Genomic DNA, 22,526 nt, shown 5'->3' on the forward strand with positions numbered 1-22,526 from the left:
AGGCTGAGGTAGGAGAATCGCTTGAACCTGGGGGTGGAGGTTGCAGTGAGCCAAGATCACACCACTTCACTCCAGCCTGGGCAAAACAGCAAAACTCCACCCAAAATATATATATGCATCTAAGAGGATCAGAGCAGGTCTTGGAGTTTTACCTGGGTTACTACTCATCAGGCAACTATCCAAGAGGAGAGTTTGAGAAAGGGAGTCTAATTAGACATCTGAAATCCGGTAAATCTCTTACCTGTTAAGGGATGTTGGCCAGGCTGGTCTCAAACTCCTGACCCCAAGTGATCCTCCTGTCTCAGCCTCCCAAAGTTCTGGGAATACAGGCGTGAGCCTCCATGCCCAACTTATAACCATAATTTTATAATAGGGACAAGCATAAATAATATCTTGAAATGTTTGTGACAACTCTATATTGATGCAAATATCTATGATTTCTAATTTTTTCTATAGTTGTTGCCTACATTGGCAATTTAATTATACTACATTTCAGTTGGGTGTTATTGGAAATAGAGATGTTATTTTTTCCCCATACAAGTTCATAGACAGCCTAAATTTTATGTAGGGGCCATTGATTCTTTGGATTCTGATTATGGGCACCTGCTCTAGAGGAAAAAAATATTTTGTTGGTACCTTGGCGGGTCTGAGGTCTGCCTAAGCTGCTTCTCAAGGTCTTAGTGATGTTCCAAAAATCACTGTAGTCGTGACCCCTAGATGCCATTCCCACGTGCTGTGGTGGACACTAGTGTTAGACCCCATTGTTCAAGTCCAGTTGGTTTCTCTCCTCTATATATTAAATCACATCTTTTATGTTTAAAGAACAATTAAGAGATTCAGACATGAACTTCTGGCTAACCAACATCTAAGCAAGAATGAGTGCAATATTTAAGTAATTGTTGCATGCTTATTTGGTTGTTAGCATTCTAGTAAAGACTTGCACAATTCTAGAGGGAGAAAAGTAGCTCGAATGTAAGAATGGACTCTCTTTTTCACTTTTCCCTGATTTCCTTCCCTTCCTCCTCATTCCATCTTTAGACGATTCTTTCCCTAGGATGTATTGGGTTCCTCCTGGAAAGAGCAAACTCAGTCATCTTGCAGAACTAGGCTTCTGAAAGCAGTAATGGAACAGTGACTGTTTTACTCCCCTTTGGGTATAGTCCTAGATTTCCTTTTTCAAAGATGTCTTGGCAAGACTCCTGACCCTCTCTCCTAAATGAATCCTGCAATATCCTCCAGGTGACAAATGCCCCCAAGCTTATATGTTTATGTCATATTAATACATATAGCAAGTGAGGGTCAGAGTTAAACAGTCACATCAAAAGAGCTTATGGCTCAAATTTTTTCTCTGCAGCTTCATTATCACAATTTTCTCTTTAGGAAGAACAGCCCAATACCCTTGATTCACAGAGAGAAAAAAAGGAAAACAAACAAAACAGTAGCATGTTAACAGCATTGCAAAAACAATTCTAGTCAAACTCAATGACAAAATGATCTTTTAAAAGTCAAAGGCTCAGATGAAAGTCAAAACAAAAATCAAAAAAACAGAAAAACCCAAACTGTGTAATTTACTTTTATCTCTGGTTCTGAAAGAAAAATTGGCACTTTATGTAATCTTTTGCCTGAATTATTCAATTTGTTGACTATCTCAGGTTTTTGGTATTTGTATTATTTTGTGTTGAGAGCAAAAAACCCATCAGTGGGAATCTGTATGCTATACTTGCGCCTTTGGAAAATATGCCTTTTCACTTGTAGCTGAAATGATTAGGGTAATGAGTTTTCCAAACCAAAAGCTTTACATCTGTTCAATTTGATGCAATCCACTTCTTGTGTTTCAGTGTTAACACATTTTATTCTTCTATTTTGCTGCTCTGGATCATTAATCTAATATTCACATGTGGTGGTTGATTTTTTTTTTTTCAAGATGGAGTCTTGCTCTGTCTCCCAGGCTGGAGTGCAGTGGCACGATCTTGGCACACTGCAACCTCCACCTCCTGAGTTCAAGCGATTCTCCTGCCTCAGCCTCCTGAGTAGCTGGGATTATAGGTGTGCGCCACCACGCCTAGCTAATTTTTGTATTTTTAGTAGAGATGGGGTTTCGTCATGTTGGCTAGACCGGTCTTGAACTCCTGACCTCTTGATCTGCCCGCCTCGGCCTCCCAAAGTGCTGGGATTACAGACGTGAGCCACCGCGCCTGGCCAGGGTTTGAATTAATAAGACTTATGGTATAGTACTTGTTTATAATTATATTAAGCTGTGTAAACCCATTCTGATGTCTGTGTACTTTTCTAAATTTTATGAGATGTCTCAAATTTTAGAGAATCTAGGTTAATATTCTGTGAAGCACCAAATCAGCAGCTATTTATTGGATGTCATACTCTGGGTTTTTGCAGTATGGACTATAAAGATGGATAAGACAGAGGTCCTGTCCCCAAGCAGCCAGTTATCTACTAACTGCCTTGCAACATAAACATATTCTTACGACTTGAGAAATAAAGTGAGAAATTTTATAAGACAGGCTCAGAAAGCAAACATGATCGATTTCGATTCTTTTTATTTTTCTAAAAGATAATATTGCTAATTCATACCATTTTAATTCTATAATAAATGCAACATTTTTTTCATAAAGTTTTCTTTACAAGGACAAAAATATATTTTAATTTAAAGGTCTATCTTGGAACTTCTATTTTTAAACAGATTAAACTGCTTCATTTTAAAATTTAATAATTATCTTGAATCAGTTGAACAGAGCCTTTAGTTTTCAATTTTGTCTGTAGAGTATGGGAAGGCCAACATTGCTGTTGCTGGTATTAATGGGAATGTTATCACCTCAGGAAGTGGGAGATATAAAATTTTGTAATTTTCTCATTGGAATTGCCTCCAAATTCCTCCATTGTTTTTTAAGTAATCAAGCTCAGAGAGTTTGTTTTGTTGTGGCTATATGTTTGTAGATGTGCACTCAACATAATCCTCTAGAATGTGCATTTCAGGAGACTGATTTATGATGTCCTGATAGCTGTTAAGCCACAGTAACTGTGTTACCATATAATGTGTCCTTTAAAGTAAACAAAAAATTTTTTAAATGAATAATATGGGAGGTTGCTGTGGGAAAGAAATGAAGACTTGGTCGGGTGTGGTGGCTCATGCCACACCCAGCAACTTGAACTTGGGAGGTTGAAGTTCAAGTGAGTCGAGATCTCACCACTGTACTCCAGTCTGGGCAACAGAGTGAGACCTTGACTCAAAAAAAAAAAAAAAAAAAAAAAAAACCCCAAAAATCCTAGCACTTTGGGAGGCTGAGGTGGGTGGATTGGTTGAATTCAGGAGTTTGAGACCAGCCTGGCCAACATGGCAAAACCCCATCTCTACAAAAAATGCAAATAGTCGGGCATGGTGAGGAGCGCCTGTAGTCCCAGCTATTTGGGAGGCTGAGGTGGGAGAAGCACTTGCGCCTGGGAGGTTGAGTTGAAGTGAGCCAAGATCTCACCATTGCACTCCAGCCTGGGCAATGGAGTGAAACCTTGACTCAAAGAATCCCCCAAAACAAAAGACAAAACCCCAAATCCATAGAAATGGAAACCTTACATCTAAAGTTTTTTTCCTAGAGTTTCTTTAGCTTGTTCTAGAGATTGGGTAATGGCCAAACAATCATATCACAGCCAATCATGAGAAGCAGTGAAGCTAAAATGCCTGGGGACACATCAAACACCATTAACTTCCCCGTAGAGTTGGCCCTACAGGTGCCAACTTTCTCCCTCTTCAGCTGAGCTTCTGTGTCTTCCCTCTATCCACTCTCAGTGCCTTCCCTCTGAAGATCTGTTTAAAGCATTCCAGTCATTAAGAAAATGTGGCACATATACACCATGGAATACTATGCAGCCATAAAAAAGGATGAGTTCATGCCCTTTGTAGGGACATGGATGAAGCTGGAAACCATCATTCTTAACAAACTATCGCAAGAGCAGTAAACCAAACACTGCTTGTTCTCACTCATAGCTGGGAATTGAACAATGAGAACACTTGGACACAGGATGGGGAACATCACACTCCGGGGCCTGTCGTGGGGTGGGAGGAGGGGTAGGGATAGCATTAGGAGATATACCTAATGTAAATGACTAGTTAATGGGTGCAGCATACCAACATGGCACATGTATACGTATGTAACATGTGCATGTTGTGCACATGTACCCTAGAACTTAAAATATATATAAAAAAAGAAAGATAATAAATGAGGCAATTCTTAAAAAAAAAAAAAAAACAAAAACAAAAAAAAACATGCCAGTCATCTCAGTCCCTCCAGGGGTGCTGTTCCACTTGTATGTGTCTAGTCGTCCATCTCGCCCTCTCTCTAATTTCTTTATTGTTAAAGAGAAAACATGAAATCTAACTTCTTAACAAAGTTTTGAGTATACATTACACTTGTTAATGTGCCCATTGTTGTACAGCAGATCCCCAAAACTTTTTCATTTTGCACGCCTGAAACTCTATACCCATTGGTTAGCAACTCCTCGTTTCCCCTTCTGCCCAACTTCTGGCAACCATCATTCCACTTTCTGCTTCTATGAGTTTGACTATGTTTGATACTTTAGGTAAGTGGAATCATGCAGTATTTGCACTTTTGTGACTGGCTTATTTTACTTAGCATAATGTCCTCAAGTTTCCTCCATACCGTATGATATGACAGAATTTCCTTCTTTGTTGAGGTTGCTGCTGCTTTTATAGAAGAAGCCACTGCAAGACTTGTCAGTGGAGCTAGTCTAACAGTCTGGCACATGATAAGAACTCAGAAAATACTAGCCAGAAAGGTTAGGAGGAGTCTACTTGCTCCCTTTTCCCCTTTGGACCCATATACTACAATTTCTCTTTCGTGCTGACTCCCACATCCCTCACCAAAAAACAAGCCAGACTTATGACAGAGAAGCTGGTCACATTTTTTAGTTTATTTTAAAAGCTTTTTAAAAAAATAATAATTTTATTATCGATCAGAATTATATATCTACTATTTAAGCAGTATAGAAAACTGGAAGCATAAAGCGAGAAGGAAAAAAATCATTCCAAATTACCCTACCCAGAAAGAAACCATGTTTAATAACATGAACTAAACATCCTTCCACACCCAGGAGTGTTTTATCTTTTAGCGATTAATAATAAATATAAAAGGTAAATATACCTTTTATCTTTCAAATCAATGAACCTGGTTTAAATAAATATATATACCTAGGTATATATTTATATACTAAACATACCTAGAAGGTATATTTATTAGAAGATAAAAGGTATATTTATTAAAAGAAAGAAATGACATGTCTTATGTGTATTTTAAGGAGACTAGAAGTTCATTTTAAATGTTTCCTTTTGAGTATGTAGAACATGCCTTTCCTTACAATCTTATTCTCCATAAAAATCTTCCTTTGCAGAATCAGAGAGTAAAAAGGAAAACAGTTGCTCAACTTGATTCTGACTTATGATAGATTTTAAGTTTAGAGGATTCTGAGTTAGAGAGGGTTATCTAAATGAGCCTTTTACAAATACATTAAGGACCACAATACCCAGCTGGTATAATCCAGGCTTTTGTATGCAAACCTGCCCTGTTAGTCCTAGAATTCATTACTCCCATACTCAAATCTTAATTATTACTACATAATTACTCCCAATAAACTACATAGGGCTGAAAGTCCACTGAGATCTCATCACCTTCATAAGTGGTGAAATTTAAAACAAACCACTAGTGAGGCAGTGGATTTTACAATAAATCCTTTACTTATTGAACATGTTGCTCCAGTAAGTAATTTTTTATACTCTCATCATTGTAGAATTTATTTTTACCACTGTTGGCATGAAAAACAAATAATTTCTATATGTGTTAAATTTTGGCTAAATATGTAAAATGTGTTCCAATTCCAAATTCTTTTTAAAAAATATTCTATAGCACTAAGTGCCTTTGTATAATAGAGACTGAATACGTATTTTTAAATGACTAATGTTTTAAAATGCTTACTTTTAAAAAAAATTATAACTCCCAGCATTGTTTTATTGTACAAGTAAGCAAAACTAAGTAATTCAACTTTGAATTTTGTTCCTATATAAATCAGTAACTATTCCCTTTATAAATAGATACATTATAGAATCCAGAAGAAAAAAGCAGAATGAAAGCTTACTTTGGGTCTTTGCCTCAATTTTCCTACCTATGTAACTTGGATACAAATCTCTCCCCTGTCTAGTTCACAGAGTTTTTGTGAGTCACGAATGAGATAATAATAATAGCAAAAACTTCTATATCACATACTATGTGCTGGACATTGTGTAAACATTGTTTTATCTTTATAATAAGCCCATTACACAGTTATTATTATTTCCATTTTACAGATAAGGAAACTGATAAACAGAGGAGTTCAATAACTTGCCAAAGGCCACATAAATATAAAATAGTAAGCCAGGATTTTGAATCAGACTGTAGAAACACCATACTATGTACAGAAATGTGTTTAACAAACTTGAAGACACTATATGCATTTTAATTATTGTTATTATTCAATCATTCATAATTCTAGGATGGATGATTTTATGGGGCAAGGTGTAGTTCTTTCACAATCTATTAAAAAATGCCTGACAGATGCTGCTACAGCTGCAATGTTAAATCTCACTTAATTCTATGGAATGTGAATAATTGATTTACAAAAAAAATTGACCCCTCACTGTTTTAAAAGCATTGTCACAGTAAGTAGTTGCTTGAATGAATGAATTGCAGCTTGTTATGAGCCTTTACTTACGATTTAAACGTCTTAAAACCAAGTATGAATGTGCATTTAGTAATAAGATAGAGACAATTACATATATACATATATGTCATGTGAAAGCTTGAAGCTTGGCAAAATACATCACCAAGAGAATCAGGGTTGCATTAGAAAACGTTTGGTCTAGAATATATACAATTATATAGAAAATAAACTCCCAAGCCTCGTATTTCTCTTGACAAGAACAGCTAGCTTTTACTTAACTCTGATAATTTACATGGCATTGCACAAAATAGTTACATATTTTTGTATAACTTAGCAAGACATTGGCTTAACTGTGCCTTCACTATATCTGTAAAGACTTTTTACAAATGTTATAAATCACTCATTAAGAAAATGTGTCTTTTGTTTCCTGATTTTCTCTTATGAGAAGTAGAATAGTTACTATGTTTAGGTTTGGTTTACAGTTAGTTAAGACCTGAATAGAAAATCAAATACCACATGTTTTCACACTGATGAGAACACATGGACACATAGAGGGAAACAACACACACTGGGGTCTATCAGAGGGTGGAGGGTGGGAGGAGGGAAAGAATCAGGAAAAATAACTAATGGGTACTAGGTTTAATACTTGGGTGACAAAATAATCTGTACAACAACCCCCCATGACACAAGTTTATCTATGTAATATACCTGCACATGTACCCATGAACTTAAAATAAAAGTTTAAAAAAAAGAAGCTTAAATCTTCATAGAGAGACCCTGTCTACAGTTTTGTGTTTTCTCTTAGCTTACTGTAACCCTCTTACGGATCTTCCTAAGTACACAAAATCCTTTCAAATTAGTTTTTCCCAGAAATCATTCTGGCAAAATGTTTTTTCTTAGGTGAATTATCTAGAATAGAGAATGACCTTCATTATTCCACTCTGCTGATGTAGTCCTGACCCGAGTTGACTACCTTCCTGGTACAGCCAGGAATAGGCACCAAAATTTTCCAGTCTAATTGGTTCCTCTGTGAGGGCTCACAACCCATTATTTCCCAATGCAAAATGCTGCCTTTATTTACACGAAATATGAAAAAAGTTGTTTTAATATCACTTGGATCTCTTTTTATTTTTTAACCTCAAATAATTTTTTGGGGTGAGTACACTTAAAATCTGCTTTCTTAGCAATTTTCAAAGTGTACAGGGCATTATTATTAACTATAGTCACCATGCTGTACAATAGGCTGCTTGATCTTACTTCTCCTGTCTAACTGAAATTTTGGATCCTTTTACCAACATATCGCAATCCTCACCCTTACAGCCCTAGTACATGGTAACCATCATTTTACTCTCTGCTTCTATGAGTTCAACTTTTTAAGATTCCACATATAGTGAAATCATGTGGTTTTTGTCTTTTGGTGCTTAGTTTTCACTTAACAGAATGTTCTCTAGGTTCATCTGTCTTGTCATAAATGACAAAATTTCCTTCTTTTTAAAAGCCAGATAGTATTTCATTGTGTGTATATACTACATGTTCTTTATCCATTCATCCATTGACGGACATTTTTGTTGACTCCATATCTTCGCTATTGTGAATAATGCTGCAGTGAACATGGGAGTATAGATTTCTCTTCAACACTTTGATTTTACATCCTTTGGATATATAGCCAGTAATGGGGTTGTTGGATCATTTTGTAATTCTATTTTTATTTTTTGGGAGAAATGTCCATACTGTCTTCCATAATGGCTATACTAATTTACAACCCTATCAACAGTGTGCAAGTGCTCCCTTTTCTCCACATCCTCACCAGCACTTGTTATTTTCTGTTTTTTCATTTTTTGTTTTTGTTTTAGTAATAGCCATCCTAACAAGTATGAGGTAATAACTCATTGTGGTTTTAATTTGCATTTCTCTGATGGCTAGAGATCTTGAACCTTTTTTTCATATACCTGTTGGCCATTTGTATGTTTTTTTTTTTGAAAATGTCTATTTAGGGCCTTTTCCCACTTTTAAATTTGGTTATTGTTTCCTAACTACTAAATAAAATTCCTTTTGTATTTTGAATATTAACCCCTTATCAGATGTATGGTTTGCAAATATTTTCTCCCATTTTATAAGTTATTTCTTTGCTGTGTTGACTGTTGCCTGTGCAGAAGCTTTTTAGTTTGATGTAATCCCATTTGTCTATACTTTTGTTGCCCTTGCCACTGGGATCATATTCAAAAAATTATTAACCAGACCAATGTCACTGAGCTTTTCCCCTATGTATTCTTCTAGTAGTTTTATAGTTTTAGGTTTTCAATGCAAGTTTTTAATTCATTTTGAGTTAATTTTTTGTATGGTGTAAAATAAAAGGCTAATCTCATTCTTCTAAATCTTTATATCCAGTTTTCTCAACACTATTTATTGAAGAGACTATTGTTTCCCCATTGTGTATTCTTGACATCTTTGTTGAAAATCAATTGACCATCAATGTGTGGATTTATTTCTGGATTCTTCATTTGATTACATTGGTTTATATGTTTATATGCCAATATCATGCTTTTTTGATTACTATAGCTTTGTAGTGTATTTGGAAATCAAGTAGTGTGAAACCTTCAGTTTTCTTTTTGCTCAATTTTTTTTTTTTGGTTGTTTATTTTTTGTGTGTTTCCATATGACTTCTAGGATTTTTTGTATTTCTTTGAAAAATGTTATTAGAATTATAATAGGGATTGCACTGAATCTGTAGATCACTTTGCATAGTATGAATATTTTAATCAGATTAATTCTTCCAAACCATGAATACAGGATATTTTTCTATTTATTTGTGTTTCCTTTAACTTCTTTCATCAATGCTTCATCATTTTCAGTGTAAGATCTTTCACCTCCTTGGTTAAATTTATTCCTAAGTATTTTTTTTTTGTAGCTGTTTTAAATGTGATTGTTTTCTTGATTTCTTTTTTTATATAGTTTGTTGTTAATGTATAAAAGCAGAACTGGTTTATTTTTATTTTTAATTTTATTTTATTTTTCTCTCCTTCATTTCTGATTGAAACAACTGATTTTTTATGTTGATTTTGAAAATACTACTTTTACTACTTTTCTGCATGTGCTTATTCTAACAGGTTTCCTTGTGGAATCTTTAGGTTTTTCTAAATATAAGATCATGTTGTTGCAAACAGAGACCATTTAACTTCTTTCTTTCCAATTTGATTGCCTTTTATTTCTTTCTCTTGCTTAATTGCTCTGGTTAGGACTTCCAGTACTATGTTGACTAGTAGTGGCAAGAGCAGGCATCCTTGTTCTCTTCCTGATCTTAGAGGATGGCTTTTCTCTTTTCCCATTGCGTATGTTGTTAGCTGTGGATTTGTGGTAGATGGCCTTTATTGTGTTGAAGTACATTTCTTCTATACCTAATTTGTTGTAGGCCTTACCATGAAAGGATGTTTAATTTTCTCAAGTGTTTTTTCTGTCTTTTGAGATGGTCATATGGTTTTTGTCTTTCATTCTGTTAAGGTGATGTATCACATTTATTAATTTGTGTATGTTGAAACATCCTTGCATCCCAGGTATAAATTCCACTTGATCATGGTAAATGATCTTTTGAATGTGCTGTTGAATTCAGTTTGCCAGCATTTTGTTGAGGATTTTTGTATCTATATTCATGAAAGTTATTAACTTGTAATTTTCTTCTCTTGTAGTGTCTTCGTCTGGCTTTGGTATCAGGGCAATGCTGGCTTTGTAAAATGTGTTTACAAATATTCGTTTTTCTTCAGTTTTTTGGAAGAGTTTGAGAAGAATTGGTATTAGTTCTTTAAATGTTCTGTGGAATTAATAGTGAAGCCGTCAGGTCCTGGGCTTTTCTGTGATGGAAGACTTTTTATTACTGGTTCTTTCACTCACGTCAGTGAGAAGAGACCACCAAACAGGCTTTGTTTGAGCAACAAGGCTATTTATTTCACCTGGGTGCAGGTGGGTTGAGTCCGAAAAGAGAGTCAGCAAAGGGAGATGGGGTGGGGCCGCTTTATAAGATTTGGGTGGGTAGTGGAAAATTCCAGTCAAAGGGGGTTGTTTTCTGGAGGGCAGGGGTGGGGGTCACAAGGTACCCAGTGGGGGAGCTTTTGAGCCAGGATGAGTCAGGAGAAGGAATTTCACAAGGTAATGTCATCAGTTAAGGCAGGAACAGGCCATTTTCCCTTCTTTTGTGATTCTTCATTTACTTCAGGTCATCTGGATGTATACTTGCAGGTCACAGAGGATATGATGGCTTAGCTTGGGCTCAGAGGTCTGACAGATTCAATATCCTTTCTCATTATTGGGCTGTTCAGGTTTTCTGTTTTTTCATGAGTCGGTCTTGGTAAGTTGTATGTACCCAGGAATTTATGCATTTCTTCTAGGTTATCTAATTTGTTGTTGTATAATTCATAGTAATCTCTTATGATCCTTTGCATTTATGTGGTGTCGATTATAAGGTTTTCTCTTCTGAGTTTTCTTTTTCTTAGCATCCTATTCTCATTTATGGATGCAATACCTATTTAAATCTATATATCTTGCCTCATAGGAGACAGTCATGGTTTAGAGTTATTTTCATGGCATAGCTATTAATTGCTCATTGTTATCATTCTTTAAATTTTCTCGGGTAGGATGATAAATTACATGATCACTTTACTCTGAAGTTATTGATGATTTTTTAAAAAGTTCTCTTCTGTCTTGAACTATTTCTATTATTTCAGAGTGACATTTTCAGTTATTATTAACCTTATCTGTGGTACCAATAGCCATGCCAGTTTTCTCGGTTTTCAGACCACTTGTGTAATTTTTTTTAGAGATAGATGACTATTTTTCTTTTTTTTTCTTTTTAATGGTGGTAATTTCCTGGCCATCTTGTATTCTGTGTCTGTGGGTGGAGTGAGGAGCAATTGTTTCATATACAGATCTTTAATGTCTCCCTTTTTTAGTTCCAGTTTTTGTTCTTCTTCTCTGCCTTATCTGCCAACTCCAGCCCGGAACGTCTCCTAGGTTCTGCTGGGCAAATTGACTTCATCCTCTTTCATAAACTTCAAAATTTTTTGCATGCTGTTTTTGGATGGTGGAAATTTGCTAAAAATATTTATGTACTGATGGAAGCCCCTCTCTATGCTCTTTGCTGTTATGAGTTTATGCTTTTTTCCCCTTTACTATTCTTTTTTTTGTGAGGTGTCAGGAGGGAGGATATATGCTTAATCAAACATCTTGAATAGGAAAATAGTTGTACCTTTTTTTTTTTTTTTTTTGAGACAGAGTCTTGCTCTGTTGCTCAGGCTGGGGTGCAGTGGTGTGATCTCAGCTCACTGCCAACCTCCTCCTCCTGAGTTTAAGCAATTCTTCTGCCTCAGCCTCCCGAGTAGCTGGGATTACAGGTGCCCGCCACCATACCCAGCTAATTTTTGTATTTTCAGTAGAGATGGGGTTTCACCATGTTGGCCAGGGTGGTCTCAAACTCCTGACCTAGGTGATCCACCCGCCTTAGCCTCCCAAAGTGCTGGGATTACAGGTGTGAGCCACTGCGACCTTTATTTTCTTTTATAATTAGTATAATGATGCCTTCTCTATTTATTTTTCTGGCAGAGGTTTCTGGTTGAACACCAGTATTCTTTCTCCTTCATTTGTAATTGATCCCACTCCCCATTTTTATCTGGGCACATGTCAAACTGGAATAATCCTAGCCTGTCATGCAACTAGATGTGGCCATGTAACGAAGTTCTGGATAATGGGATATATGTGGAAGGGTCTTGTAGCAGCTGGAACTGTTCTTAAGAAATAGTAAGAGTGTGCCCTTGTCCTCTTTACTACTTCTCCACCCTTCTGTCTGGACCATAGGTTTCACTTTCTTGGGCCATGAAGTTAGGGCTACATAAAGAGCCTATGTTTCTGGCACCACGGGATCCAATTCCTGTCCTGGACCACTCATCTAGACTATTAGAGGGCAGAGAAATTTTGTTCTGCTTAGAGCAATGTTATATTCAGTTTTCCTTCACTACAGCCAAACCAAACCTAACTAATACAACCTTAAAAGATAAGGGTAGAAGTGGTTTGTAAACTATAAAGGGGTACTCAAATGTCAGATATTATCATACCTTACTCCAGATTCGATTTTGAGCTCTGCCTCTGAACTGGCTACTTTTCAACTTTCAAATCTTTTTATCACCAACAGCTGGATTAAAGTAGAATAAAATATATTCATCTATTAAATGATTATGTAGTTGTTAGTTCTTTAAAATAATCTCAGAACCACAAAAGTAAATAAAAAGTGTTAGAATATTTCAGTACATTAATCTCCCTAATAAGGATCTTATAAAAGTAGAAAAAACACCCCTAAAAGTCAGTAGGAAAAATCTTCCAAGGATATGAAACTGAAGACAAAATGCAAATGGTCCTTAAATATATGAAAAGGTGCTCAACTTCACTGGCAACAAGTTAAATGCAAATGAAAAATCACCCTACAATATAATTTCTCACCTATCAGATTAGCAAAAATCCAAAAGTTTGACACTGTTCTCTGTTGATGAGACTGAGAAAGCAGACATCCTCACACACTGTTGGCGAGAATGCAAAATGGTATTGCTCGACGATGGGGGAATTTGACAATAGCTGCCAAAATTCTGAAAGCATTTATCCGTTTACCTAGCAATTCTACTTCTGGGAATCTATTGTACATTTCAGGCATATGTACAGGTTACTTATTACAGCAATATAATAGCAAAAAGTTGAAAACATTTCAAATATTTATTAAAGGGAGGTTTTTAAAATAAATCCCAGTACAACATACAATGGAATGTTATGTGGCAGTAAAGGAAACAATGAAGCTCTCCAAATGCTACTATGGGAAAATTCCTAGGATTTTTTTTTTTTTGGTGGTGGGGAACGGAGTCTTGCTCTGTCGCTCAGGCTGGATGGAGTGCAGTGGAGCGATCTCGGCTCACTGCAAGCTCCACCTCCCGGGTTCACACCATTCTCCTGCCTCAGCCTCTGGAGTAGCTGGGACTACAGGTGCCCACCACTATGCCCGGCTAATTTTTTGTATTTTTAGTAGAGACAGGGTTTCACCGTGTTAGCCAGGATGGTCTCAATCTCCTGACCTTGTGATCCACCCACCTCGGCCTCCCAAAGCGCTGGTATTACAGGCGTGAGCCACCATGCCCGACCCCTAGGATGTTTTCTATCTTGCATTTTTCAAATGATCTCTTAATATTCAGTGGTTTCTTTGGCTAGATGGAGGGAATGAGCCTTTTGTTATTCAAATATGGGCTTCCATCAAAGGCATAAGCCCAAAAGCTGATAACCTCTAAATAAAATAATATAATTGAAACTGATAAAAAGATGTGGTCAAAATAGATGGGTGTATTACATATTACTACAAATACAGACCTTGTGATATTTCATTATATGCTTTTTAGCTTCTTCCTCTCATGAACTATTAAGAATTATCTTAAGAACTATTTTTAACATAATCCTCTACATTAGCTCTAAGTAATGGAAATTACTCAGAAGACATAGTTTCAGATCTGAAATTTATACATAATGGCTATGCACCTCTAGGCAGATTTCTTAGCCTTCTAAAAATTGAGTTTTCTCATGTATAATATAGATATGATTTCATATAACTAGGCCTTGAAACTGAGGTAATTGTGAATAAGAGAATCTTGTTTAAGCAACAACAATAAAAGCAATGAATCTTTATACAGACAAGAGAATACCGAATAAAAAAGAAAATGTAGAGACTCCTAAAATCCCATCATATAACGTACATCAACATTTTTGTTTATATCGGGTCAACCAGGCAAATTTCTGGCATGAAGACATTGGAAAAGCCATGGATGTAGTTTTGCCCAAAAGAGCCAACTATGGGCGACGATAATATCAGAGGCTCTGAGCTGCTCCTGAACTGTTGACATAGACAGGATTACAAATCTGTGCAAAATTGTGTTTTTAAAACAAGATCATTGTATATAAATTGTTTTGTGACTTCCTACTTTTATTTATTATATTATGAGCATCATCCCATGTGATTAGTCTTCTGAAGCATCTTTCATGTACCTAAATATTCTATTGTTTGTTCCATATATTTAGAACAGTACTTTTTGCTGAATATTTAGATGATTTCTATCTTTTAAAAAGTGTAAACTATGCAAAGATCAAGATCCCCGTAGATAAATCCACATTCACAAATATGATTATTTCCTTAGGATAAATTTCTAGAAATGACTTGACAATGTCAAAGAATTTGCACGTTGAAAAGATTTTTTTTGGATCCATATTGCCCTGCCCTACTGGGATCCAAAAGAAAAGGTGATTACCAGTTTATATGCCTACCAGCTATGTATGCAGAGTATGTATTTTCCACACATTTTCCCAGGACACGAATACTCTTCCTCTGTAAGTATTTGTAGCTTGATTTCATTATCCTACACATATACATACTTACATGCACATATGTGTATGATTGCATATCTAAATTTTTTCTTACAGTAAGTATACTTTATCTTATAAACAAATACTAAATGAGTTTGCAAACATCTGCTCCTGATGTGTCCACTCTTAAATGTGCTTGTCTTTACTTCCCAGGTGCCTGCATGAACATCACCCACAGCCAGTGTCAGATGCTGCCCTACCACTCCACACCAACACCTCTCCTCTCAGTTGTCAGAAACATGGAAATGGAGAAGTTCCTCAAGTTTTTCACGTATCTCCATCGCCTCAGTTGCTATCAACATATCATGCTGTTTGGCTGTAGTCTCGCCTTTCCTGAGTGCATCATTGATGGCGATGACAGGTATTTGGGAACCTAAATTATTCAGTGATAAGAGTTGGTTATAGCAGAAGTATCCTAGGAGAAAAAAAAATTATCCAAATGACTCCCTTTCATTTTGGTTGTTATTAAAGGAGTAAAAAAACCCCACATTAGTCATGGCTAGTTCTAATTCTTTGAAAATGGAAATGTTTTGAAAATCTGGAATAATTTTATTTATGGGAAAAAATTATTCACAATGTTAGATTGATGCTATCAGAGGAATACCATAATAGCTGTTCCAGTGAGGATAGACAACACACTCAAAGGGGTGATAAGAGAGTTTCTTGAAGAGACTATTTATGGAGCTGTGGGCAGGGTTAAGAGAACAAGTAAGTGATAGGAGGCACCAGGATCTCATGATACGGAGATATAGTTCCACCACCCAAGATGGAAGGGGAATAACGGCCAGTAGCACCTAGAGAGAGTTGTATCTATGGGTGAAGGATCTCGGACAGGCCAGGTGCTATGACCCTAGGCAGAGGAGCATGGCCGCTGCCAACCCTTCAGTCTTGCAGTGAGAGAGAAGGAGGGATAAATACCCTGACCTCACTTACCTCCCACCCTCCCATCTGCCAGTGCCTCTCACCAAATGAAGTCATCCACAACCAGAGGACAAGGGTGCATAATTCATGTGAGCATGGTGGATGAGATCCAGAATTTCAACTAAATCTCATCAGTTCAAAAGTCCCAAATCTTATACTTTAAAGCAAGTATCAACCATACTTAGATGTTGGGTGGTTCTTCCACTCAACACTGGGAGGCAGAGCAGGGCGAGAAGGGCAAAGTGTAGACACAGAGAGATAGACAGAGGCTCTCCAGCATGATATCAAACAGGATCAGGGAAAATTTCAATAAGTACATCAATCAAAAGTATGTCATGGAATTTTTGGAATATTAAGTATACACTTAAAAAAATTTCAAAACATGTGTTACTTATTCACACATAACACCAATTATTTTCTGAATTAAAATGTTACAAAGTTTTAGAATAGTAATACAAGAATAAGTTTCATTTTTTCTGTGTGTTTGAATTCTTATTTATGTTAAATTGGCAGATAAAATTGCATGCATTTATTGTGTAAACATGATGTTTTGAAGTATACATACATGATGGAATGGCTAAATCTAGCTGATTAACAAATACATCACCTCACATTGTACCATTTTTGTGGTAAGAACACTTTACATCCATCGCCTTAGCATTTTTTAAGAATACTACACATACACACATACATATATACACATATGTGTGTACATATATATACAGACACATGCATATATGTATGTGTGTATATATGTGTGTATACATGTGTATATATACATTCATATGTGTACATATGTGTGTATATATGTACATATTTGTCTATATATACATACAGACTTAGAGACGGGGTCTTGCTGTATTGTCCAGGCTGGCCTCAAGCTCCTGGGCTCAAGCAATCCTCCTGCTTCAGCCTCCCAAGTAGCTGGGAGTGTAGCCACACACCACTATGACCACCTAAGAATACAATATATTTATCAATAACTATAGTCACCATGCTATATAAAAGATCTCTTTAACTTATTCCCCCTAGGTAACTGTAATTTTGTGTCATTTGACCAACATTTCCCCAATCTTCACCCTTGAACTTCCCTAGCCTCTTTTAACCTTTATTCTACTATTTCAATTAGATCAAATTTTAAATATTTTATACATAAATGAGATCCTGTGGTATTTGTCTTTCTGTGCCTGACTTACTCCGCTTAACAAAGTGTCCTCCAGGTTGATCCATGTTCTGGCAAATAACAGGATTTTTTCTTTTTTATGGCTGAATAGTATTCCATTGTATATGTGTGTGTGTGTGTGTGTGTGTATCACATTTTCTTCATGCATTCATTGGTTAATGGATACTTAGGTTGATTCCATATATTGACTATTGTTCCATTGTCTCTCTCTCCCCCGCCTTCCTATTCTGGGAGACACAGTAATATTCAAATTAGGCCAATTGACAACTCTACAATGGCCTCTAAGTGTTCAGGTGAAGGGAAGAGTGGCATATCTCTCACTTTAAATGAAAAGCTAGAGATGATTAAGCTTAGTGAGGAAGGCATGTTGAAAACCAAGATATGCTGAAAGCTAGGCCTCTTGCACCCAATGGTTAGCCAATTGTGAATGCAAAGCAAAAGTTCTTGTAGGCAACAAAGAACTTTTGCTTTGTAGTGCTACACCCGTGAACACACAAATGATAAGAAGGCAAAACAGCCTTATTGCTGATATGGAGAAAGTTTTTGTGGTGTGGATGGAAGATCAAAACAGCCACAACATTCTCTTAAGCCGAAGCCTAATCTAGAGCAAGATCGTAACTCTTTAATTTTGTGAAGTCTGGAAGAGGTGAGGAAGCTGGAGAAGAAAAGTTTGATGCTAGCAGAGATTGGTTCATGAGATTTAAGGAAAGAAACCATCACCATGACATAAATGTGCAAGATGATGTAACAAGTGTTCATTTAGAAGCTGCAGCAAGTCATCTAGAAGATTTAGCTAAGATCATTGATAAAGATGGCTACACTAAACAACAGATTTTCAGTTTAGGCAAAACAGCTTTCTACTGGAAGAAGATGCCATCTAGGACTTTGCTAGCTAGAGAAGTCAGTGCCTGGCTTTAAAACTTCAAAGAGGGACTGACTCTCTTGTTAAGGTCTAATTCAGCTGGTGACTGTAAGTTGAAGCCAATGATCTTTTGCTGTTCCCAGAATCCTAAGGCCATTAACAAGTATGCTAAATCTACTCTATTCATACTCTATAAGTGTAACAGAAAAGCCTGGATGACAGCACACCTGTTTACTGATAGACCAATGGAATGGAATCGAGGTCCAATAAATAAATCCATGTCTTCACAGCAAACTGGTTTTTGACAAAGGTGCCAAGAACACTCAATGGAGAAAGGACAGTCATTTCATGCAATGGAGAAAAGACAGTCAATAAAGGGCAATAGGGAAACTGCTTTCTGATTATTTTGAAGCCCACTTTTGACACCTACTGCTCAGAAAAATACAAATTTCTTTTAAAATATTACTACTCGCTGACAATGCACCTGGTCACCCAAGAGCTCTATGGAGATGTATGAGGAAATGAATGTTATTTTCTTGCCTGTTAACAAAATATCTCTTCTGCAGCCCATCAATCAAGGAATAATTTTGACTTTCAAGTCTTATTATTTAAGAAATACATTTCATAAGGCTGCAGCTGCCATAGATAGATTGTGATTTCTCTAATGGATCTGGGCAAAGAAAATTGAAAACCTTTAGAGAATAATTTACCATTCTAGATTCCATTAAAAATGCTTGTGATGCATGACAGGAGGTGAAAACATTAACATTAACAGGAATTTGGAAGAACTTGATTCTAACACTCATGGATGACTTTGAGGGATTCAAGACTTTAGTGGAGAAAGTAACTGCAGAGGTTGTGAAAATAGCAAGAGAACTATAATTAAAAGTGGAGCCTGAAGATGTTACTGAATTGCTACAAGCTCATGATCAAACTTGAATGGATGAGTAGCTTTTTATGGATGAACAAAGAAAGTGATTTCTTGAGATTAAATCTATTCCTGGTGTAGATGCTGTGAACGTTGTTGAAATGACAACAAAAGATTTTGAATATTACATAAACTTATTTGATAAAGCAGTGGTGGGATTTGAGGTTTTGATTTGCATTGCCCTAATAATTAGTGATGTTTAATACTTTTTCGTATACCTATTGGCCATTTATATGTCTTCTTTTGAGGAATGTCTATTCAGGTTTTTTTTTTTGTTTTTTTTTTTTTGTTTTTTTTTGCCCATTTTATCATCAGGTGGTTTGTTTTCTTGCTACTGAGGTGTTTGAGTTCCTTATGTATTTTGGATATTAACCCTTTATCAGATGTATAGCTTGCAAATATTTTCTCCCATTCCATAGGTTGTCTCTTCACTCTGTTATTTCCTTTGCTGTGCAGAAGTTTTAGTTTGATGACATCTCATTTGTCTACTTTTGCTTTTGATGCTTGATCTTTTGGGATCATTTCCCAAAAATCATTAACCAGGCTATAGGTTCCCCCTATGTTTTCTTTTAGTAGTTTCATAGTTTGGGCCCTTACATTTAAGTCTTTAACCTATTTTGAGTTCATTTTTGCATATCCTATGCAATAAGAGTCTAATTTCATTCTTCTGCATGTTGATAGGCAGTTTCCCCAATGCCATTTATTGACTTCTCTTCTCCATTGCATGAAATGACTGTCCTTTCTCCATTGTGTGTTCTTGGCATGTTTGTCAAAAACTAGCTTGCTGTAAAGGCATGGATTTGTTTATTGGATCTCAATTCCATTCCATTGGTCTATTCGACTGTTTTTATACCAATACCATACTGTTTCAGTTACTATGTGTATTATTCCAGTCTCACACTGCTATAAAGGACTGCACGAGACTGGGTAATTTATAAATGAAGGAGGTTTAATTGACTCACAGTTCTGCATGTCTGGGAAGGCCTCAGGAAACATAATGGTAGAAGGGGAAGCAAACACATCCTTCTTCACATGATGGCAGGAGGAGAAGTTCCGAGCGAAACGGGGAAAAACCCTTTATAAAACCATCAGATTTCATGAGAACTCACTCACTATCACAAGAACAGCAACATGGGGGTAACTGCCCCCATGATTCAATTACCTTCCACTGGATGCTTCCTATGACAAATGGGGATTATGGAAACTACAATTCAAGATGAGATTTAAGTGGGGACACAGCCAAACCATATCACTATGTTTTGTAGTATATTTTGAAGTTAGGTAGTATGATGCCTCTAGCTTTGTTTTTTTGATCAAGCTTGTTTTGGCTATTTTGTCTTTTGTGGTTCCATGCAAATTTGGAGATTGTATTTTCTGTTTATGTGAAAAATGTCATTGGTATTTTCATAGGAATTGCATTAACTCTAGATCACTTGGGTAGTATGGACATATTAACAATATGAATTCTTCCAACCATGAACATCCATATCTTTCCACTCATTTGTGCCTTTTTCAGTATTTTTCAATGTTTATAGTTATAAGTGTAGAGATCTTTCACTTCCTTGTTTATTCTAAAGTGTTTTTCGTAGCTATTGTAAGCAGGATTGGGTTTTTAAAATACATTTTTCAAGCTGGGTGTGGTGGCTCACGCCTGTAATTCCAGCACTTTGGGAGACCAAGGTGGGCAGATCATGAGGTGAGGAGATTGAGACCATCTGGCAAACACGGTGAAACCCTGTCTCTACTAAAAATACAAAAAATTAGCCGGGCACGGTGGCACGTGCCTGTAGTCCCAGCTACTTGGGAGGCTGAGGCAGGAGAATGGCATGAACCTGGGAGGCGGAGCTTGCAGTGAGCTGAGATCGCACCACTGCACTTCAGCCTGGATGACAGAGTGAGACTGTCTCAAATATATATATATTATATATATAATACATACATATATATTTTTTTCAGTTTTCTGTGTGTGTATAGTACTACTGATTTTTTCATTTATTTTTGTATTCGGCTACTTTACTGTATTTGTTTATAGATCTAACAGATTTTGTGTGTGTGTGTGTGTGTGTGTGTGTGTGTGTGTGCATGTGTAGTCTTTAGGGCTTTCTTTAAGGTTTTCTATATATGTAAGGTCAGTGTTTTCTGCAAACAGGGACAAGTTAACTTCTTTCTTTCCGGTTTGGATGGCTTTTATTTCCTTCTCTTGCCTAATTGCTCTGACCAGGATTTCTAGTGCTATGTTGTATAAAAGTAATGAGAGTGGGTATCCTTGTCTTATTTCAGATCTTACAGGAAAACTTTTAAATTTTGTCTATTGAGTATGATGTTAACAGCTTTATTATGTTGAAGTACTTTCCTTCTAAACCTAATTTGTTGAGTATTTTTATCATGAATAAATGTTGAATTTTGTCAAATGCTTTTCCTGCATCTGTTGAGGTGATCATATGTTTTTGTCCTTCATTCTGTTAATGTGATGTACTATGTTTATTGATTTGGTTATGTTGGGCCACCCTTTCATACCTGTGATGAATCCCATTTGATCATGGTGAATGATCTTTTTAATGTGCGTTTGAGCTTTGTTTGATAATATTTTGCTGAGGATTTTTGCATCAATGTTCATTAGGGATATTGGCCTGCAGTTTTTTGTTTGTTTGGTTTTTGTTTGTTTGTTTTTGTCTTGCTTTTATCTGGTTTTGGTGTCAGAATAATGAGTTTGGAAGCATTCTCTCCTATTCAATTTTTTGGAAGAGTTTAAGAAGAGTTGGTATTAGCTCTTCTTTAAATGTTTCATAGAATTTAGCAGTGAAGCCATCAGGTCCTGGGCTTTTCTTTGATGGGAGACTTTTATTACTAATTCAATCTCCATACTCCTTATTAGTCTGTTAATATTTTCTGCTTCTTCATAATTTAATCTTGGTGGGTTGTACATGTCAAAGAGTCTACTCATTTCTTCTAGGTTATCTAATTCATTGGCATATAATTGTCATACTAGTCTTCATGGTCCTTTGTATTTCTGTGGCATCAGTTGTAATGTCCCCTTTGAATTGCATTTTGAAGTGCAAATAAATTCCATGTTATTTGTACTGATTTAATTAATGTATAAAATATTCCCAAAATAGGGAAAAAGCATTTATTATTTTAAATGGAAAAAGCCTGCATTGCTATAGTGTTGAGGTAGGATAAAAACAGTAGATTCTGAATCGCAGAAGTAACTAAAGAACTGTTACCCAGTGGCATTCAGGAAAATGTTTTGTTGTAAACTATCAGTTGCAGGTGTTTTCACAGTATGAAGAGAGAGAAGAGCTGTTAGGCTTTTCCCATGAATGAAGATATGGGGTGGTAGTGAAGAGGCCCTTTATGTTCCTAGACTGCAGTAGTATAATACTGTGGTTGTGAGCGTATCCTAGGGCTGCCATAGCAAATGACTACAAAATCTGGGTGGCTTAAACACAGACATTTATTCTCTTCCAGCTTTGGAGACT

General features: G+C 36.3%; 1 protein-coding gene across 9 annotated transcripts in view; it reads left to right on the top strand.

Moving 5' to 3' along the window:
• CORIN (corin, serine peptidase) overlaps positions 1 to 22,526 on the top strand; it is a 270,543-nt gene that overhangs the window by 77,157 nt on the left and 170,860 nt on the right. For all 9 annotated transcript variants that reach the window (XR_007725852.1, XM_050791596.1, XM_050791599.1 and 6 more), the window contains one exon: positions 15,307 to 15,514. Coding sequence is in view for 8 of the 9 variants with exons in the window: in XM_050791596.1 (XP_050647553.1) it covers positions 15,307 to 15,514 (208 nt within the window). In the remaining variant the exon portion in view is untranslated. The remainder of the gene's footprint in view (positions 1 to 15,306; positions 15,515 to 22,526) is intronic.

This window comes from Macaca thibetana, chromosome 5 (genome assembly GCF_024542745.1).
Source record: "Macaca thibetana thibetana isolate TM-01 chromosome 5, ASM2454274v1, whole genome shotgun sequence".
Classification (NCBI taxonomy): Eukaryota; Metazoa; Chordata; class Mammalia; order Primates; family Cercopithecidae; genus Macaca; species Macaca thibetana.